The sequence below is a fragment of the Belonocnema kinseyi genome, chromosome 7 (genome assembly GCF_010883055.1).
Source record: "Belonocnema kinseyi isolate 2016_QV_RU_SX_M_011 chromosome 7, B_treatae_v1, whole genome shotgun sequence".
Classification (NCBI taxonomy): domain Eukaryota; kingdom Metazoa; phylum Arthropoda; class Insecta; order Hymenoptera; family Cynipidae; genus Belonocnema; species Belonocnema kinseyi.
Window position 1 is genome coordinate 73,209,919 of NC_046663.1, and position 5,859 is coordinate 73,215,777.

General features: G+C 28.8%; 1 protein-coding gene across 1 annotated transcript in view; it reads left to right on the plus strand.

Annotated features, from left to right (window-relative positions):
- The first annotated feature begins 260 nt into the window (after positions 1-260).
- The window catches only part of LOC117176154 (alpha-1,3-mannosyl-glycoprotein 4-beta-N-acetylglucosaminyltransferase A), a 16,380-nt gene continuing 10,781 nt past the window's right edge, over positions 261-5,859 (plus strand). Inside the window, exons 1-2 of the mRNA XM_033366238.1 lie at positions 261-814; positions 3,345-3,990. Of these exons, the coding sequence (XP_033222129.1) occupies positions 3,460-3,990 (531 nt within the window). The 5' untranslated portion in view covers positions 261-814; positions 3,345-3,459. The remainder of the gene's footprint in view (positions 815-3,344; positions 3,991-5,859) is intronic.

Below are 5,859 nucleotides of genomic sequence, written 5' to 3' on the forward strand. Positions count from 1 at the left end.
TATTTTACGTGATGGGTATATGACAGGATTTTAAATAGTCACTTTTTTATCTAAAGGTAATTAGGATTGAAAATTGAAGAATCTTTTTCAAAGAAGATTTAAAACTATTTTTAACTTTCGAGGGAGCATTGGAAACTTGACTCTCAAATTTGGATATCGCCGAAAAATCAATATAAATTTAAGGAGTTCTGTTTCCCCGCTCTTTTAACTTCACGCATGCGCAAAAAAGTGATCAGCTCTTGTGCAGACAACGTCAGGGGAGATCATGTTTTTCATTTATACTTCATAATTATATTTACAATGCACACCAACACAAAGTTACGAGATTTGTTCCAGTCAATATTCCAATCTTTCTATAAAGTAGATCAAATAGATTAGTGTGTATGTGTGATAATGTGAAGTATTTTTTTTTAAACTGTGCCTGTGAATAGCGAGAAGTGCGATACAAATAAATGATGGCATTTGCATAATATATTAACAGCGGAATAGGAAGCAGAAAAGTTAGTGCCACCACCGGTAATATTATACCGTTCTCTGAAACGATTATGTGACAATCTTTAGTATAACATCAAAAACAGCCATTATGATCAAGTATCGACGTAACTTTTCGGGGTTATGTTTACGAGTAGTTGTATTATTAAATTATTTTTAATGCAATAAGTCGTAATCCAAAGATCTACCGCAACTTTTTTACAACAAAAAAAGCTCGACGACTAATGCAATAAACTTGAACCAGTCTCAAGTGATTTTAGTCATTTGCAGGAATTTTATTCCACATGAATCTTCACTCCCCTTCGACGTTTTCAGCTCGCAGGTTCGTAAGAAGAATGATTATTTTTCTACTTTTTCTATGATCAACACAATTTTAAAAATTTAGTGTCAATTTATTTTTATATAGTCATTTAATTTGAAGGATCTGCTTTTTATTACATTTTTAAAAATATATTTATGGCATTCCGTTCTATTTCTATCAAGTGTTGCTCAAGGGTATAAAAAAGATAATAACTAATTAATGGTTTCTGATAAGGCATATTTTCCTCCATTAGTTTCTTTTTTAAATTTTAGAATGAGGATGACAATGTTTTACTAATGATTTCATTATATTATTTTGTATAATATTTACATATTGTGTATGTTTTTATCCTCATTTTTCTATTAAGTACGTTCTACTTTTATAAAAGTTTTTTATTTCTAATCTTAAAAATACTTAACAATTAACGGGCTAAAAACTGACGACTTTTAACTCAAATAGTTCCAAAATTTTAGTTATTTACAACTTTATCATTCATAAAATCACTTTTTGTATTCTTATTTTATTATATCTTATATAAAAAATAGGTAGAATGAAATTATCAAAAATTGTTGTTGACTACCTAATTGGTTGTATACACTGCGTGAACATGACTTTAAAGTTTAAGTGGCTGTTTCCAGTGTATTTTTGTTTAATTTTCGAGAACTTTGAAAATCTCAATATGCAAATCAGAAATATTCTAAAAATGTATATTTATAAGTAATATTTATTATAATGTATTAACATTTATAATGATATATAATTATTTAATAATATTTATAAATAATATTCTGATTTTAGCGTTTTGACAAATAGTTTTAAGAATGACTTGTATATAGTTTACGTTTGTTTTGAAGTACAGTTTAAACGCGAATAAAACGTTTGAAAACGATTTACAGTATTACGAACTCTAGCATTTCTCATTATTTGTATTTTATATTTCTACTCTATATTTTATTTACCTTATATAATTGCTCAAATATATTTAATTTGTAATACATTGTATGTATATTGTTATATTAAACCCTACAAATACTTTAATTTTTTTTATAAAAGAGATTAATTTGTTAATTTATTTATTTTTGTTTGTTTATTTTATTAACCAAAATATATAGATGCAAATATCAAATTTAAACCCGTAAATACATTTTTAAATATTTAAACGTACGACTCGCGCGATGCGTCAACGAGCGCGCGATGCTACGTGGAATAACTTTGCATAAATTATTTCTTTCTGCTTCAAAATTTCTTAGAAATTAGGCGACATAATACTTAAAATATTGAACAAAGTCAGCTCAACTTTTTTGTTTACCTGTTGGGGCGACTACCATTGCCCCACCCACCCAAAGTGCCCCAGCTTACGCTAACTACGCTTACATTACGCCTGTCTGAAGCATTCCCCAAAGTATTAGGCGGAAGAAAATAATAGACAAAAAATTGTCGCTGGCTCCCGGACTAATACTCCTTATCCATATTAATTTATGTTATATGTATTTACTAATTAAGAAAGATAAATATTTTCTGCGCCATGAATTTAGTAAATCAAAATTTCAAAATAAATAATTTTATCTCATGCCAAAAATTTATTTTTGAATGCTTCTAAACATTATTGATAATAGGGCAAATTTTAATTGTACGTTTTTTTAAATATTGGGATATAATTCTGTTCTTATGTTTTTGCTACCACATTATAATTTTTCAACTTTTTCACCCTTTAAAAGAGATGAGGAAAACGAAGTTATGGACAAAAACTTGAAATATCTTAATTTATGATTGAAGTTTTATTTTAAAACATTTATTTTAATTTTTTAAGATTTCAAAATATGTCGAAAAAAATACTGAAGATATCAGGACAATTTTCTGAATAGTGACAGGATTTTAACAAAAATAAGGAAATCTTTTAATTATTTCAAAAGATATTTCAAATTTTTAGAAGTTATGAAAAAATTCAAAAATTAGTTTAAAAGATTTCAATACATTTAAAACAAAATTTAGATTTTTGAATATTTAAAAATAAAATGATAATTTTTTAAGGATTCTGTAAGGTTTTAAGATGAGGTTTTAAGATTGAAAACTCGTGTTCCAATCGCTGCCTAAGAACTCATGTTCTAAACCTCTGAAATTGCAACCTTAAAAATGTTCGACAATTTACTCGTAACTGGCTAACTTTTTTTGCTCAAACATTTGTTATTCTCGTGCCAAAACTCTATCTTTCGGGATTTAGATTTAATTCGTTCTTTAAACTGAAGATTACACTTTTTATCGCAATCCGCAGCCGCGTTTGGCTCCAATTTCCGGACAGTGTCACATTGAGATTGTCAAGTTCCAAATCTGTTTCTTCCAAAATGGATAACTTTTTCTAATAGAACTTCTTTGTCCTTAATTAAGCAATACTTTTTCTTCAGAGTGGACTTTTGTTTTATCTTGCAATTTTGATTTACATTTTACAGCACGTTCTTGCGCTTTTCTGAAAAAATTTCGATTTTCTTGGTTACCTAATATGGTACGGTCACCTTGCAAGTAATAATTAAAGAAGTATATTTGAATCCTACAGGAGATCCCACTTAGCGTCGATCAAAAAATTATGTTTAAACGTTTCCTGCACGAATTACGAGATAAGGATTCTAGAATGAGGAGTGTTGTCATCATGTAGAGTTTGTTGGTAAAAGATGATGACCAATGTAATTCCCTTGTCACCAACGAGACGACGCCTTTTGATTGTAATTTTTATAATTCTGGTGCCATGGATTTTAAGTTTTTTGTCGTCGCCAGACGTGCAGGACGAGATAGTATTACAAAACAGTATAGCAGAATTGCAGGCAAAATTAGAGCATCTTCACTCCAAATACATCAGCAGTCAGGAGGAAATTCAACTGGTGACTCATCAGTTGATCCAATTGTCGGAAAACAATCACATCCTGCCAGATTTTCAATTCTACATGAATAGCAGCATGCCAAACATGACAAGCATAAAACTACCATCAATCTACAGCTTCCTACCTCATTTTTTAAATGATCCAAATAGCTTGAGACCTGCTTTTGTTCAGAGCAAAGGGAGATCTAGCGTGAGCATGGTTCTTGGACTTCCAACTGTAAAACGAGAGGTACAGAGTTATTTGCTAGCAACGCTCAAGAACTTGCTAGATCGCATGACACCAGATGAGACTGCTGACACACTTATTGTAGTTTTAGTTGCTGAGGTAGGTATTTTAACGATTGATACTAAGGACACCATTTTTTCTCACAATTTCCCGCTAATGCCACTATTTTGTTGCTTTTCCTTGACAACATTTTTTTAACTTCTTTCTTAAGTAGTTCAACTTTCAACCAAGTAGTTGAATTATATACGAAAACAGATGAATTTTCATGAAAAAAATGTAATAGCTGATACTTTAACCCGGAAAAGATTTTCATTTTGAATAAACAATTAAATTGTCACAAAAAGTGCCAAACAGTTGAACTTTTAATCAAGTAGTCAAAAAAGGTAAATTATCAATAAAATACAAACATTTTTAACCAAGTGGTTAAGTTTTTGTTAAACGAGATTAATTTTCTATCATAAAATACGAATTTTCAACCGAATACATACGTTTATAACCAAGTAGCTGAATTAAAAAAAAAAGATTATTTTTCTATCAAAAAATACCAATTTTCAACAAATTACATAAATTTTCAACTAAATAGTTTAAATTGAAGTGATGTTAGTCCAAATTTTATTTAATTAATTTTTCGGTGGTTTTTGTTGTTGATTGTAAACATTTTTAACAAAATATTTTCTATTTTTAAACTAAAAAATAACCATTTTTACCTAAAAGTTTCTACAAAACATGTGGATTTTGTACTTAATATTTTAATTTTCTGTCAAATTGTGGAATTTTAATTATAAGAGGACGACTTTTTCTACAAAAGAGTTGAATATTCAACTCAAGAATATGAATTTTCAGTTAGAAAATTAATTTGAATTAGTTTCATTATTTGATATATTAACAAAAAAGAATTAAATTTGAAATAAAAAATATTTTGAATAACCAACAAAAAAAAAGAAATTTTTAACGAAATACGTGAATCTTCAAATAAAACAGGTTAATTATAAATCTAAAAAAGTTGCCTTTGTAACAAAAAAATTAAATTTCTATAAAAAAGGACGAATTTTCATTCGAATTCACGAATTCGTAAATTTTTGACCAAATACAAGTTAAATCTTCTTCCAAAATAAATCATGAACTTAAACTGATTAATTTTCAGCCAAAAAAGGTTAATTTTTAACCCTAAAAAAAATGTATTTTCGACTAAAAAAAATATGAATTTTAAACCAAATAGTGAACTAATAAATAGCTACTTTCAAGGAAAAAATTTAAGTTGATTTTTTTTTTGACAGGATGGAAGTTATTGTTAAAAAAAATACTTTTTTAACCAGTTATATTTTAGTAAAAGTTTGGAACATAACACGTTGCAAAAAGTGACAAGAGTTTAATTTTTAGAACCCTGAAGTACAAATTCAGAATAAAAAACTGCTATGGTTTTTAAGTAAATTGGACTTTTATTTCAAAGTAACCTAATGAATTTTAAATTAAATTCCTATATTAGTTTAAACAATGACACATTTTAAAGATCCACATTTCTTGTAGATAGTTTCAGTCATCTGCTTTATCAAATTTAAATATTTATAACATTGTAAAGAACAAAAATTTCATTAAATTGGGAAAATTTGTGTCGTCTATTTTCCTTAATATATATATATATAATTAAAAATTTGTCATAAGGACAACCGCAGGATTTCGCCGGGAGCGGGTGCTAATCTGAAAAATTGCACCCGCTTCCAGCGAAATCGCGGTAAAATTTCAGCCATAACCACGTCTCACAACCGTGAGATAAGTGGTTCCAGTCTGTAAAGGAATCAATACGACGATCCAGCAAAAGCCTCGTGGACCCTAAGAACACGGAGCGACCCAAGTACAACCGCCTTTTGCATTTTTCCCGCAAGTGTTCTAGCATATTGTTGACACGCAGGGATGCTTTTTAGGCTATTAGGAAGTGAAAGCTTGGCACCTCCAAGAGCGCCGATGATA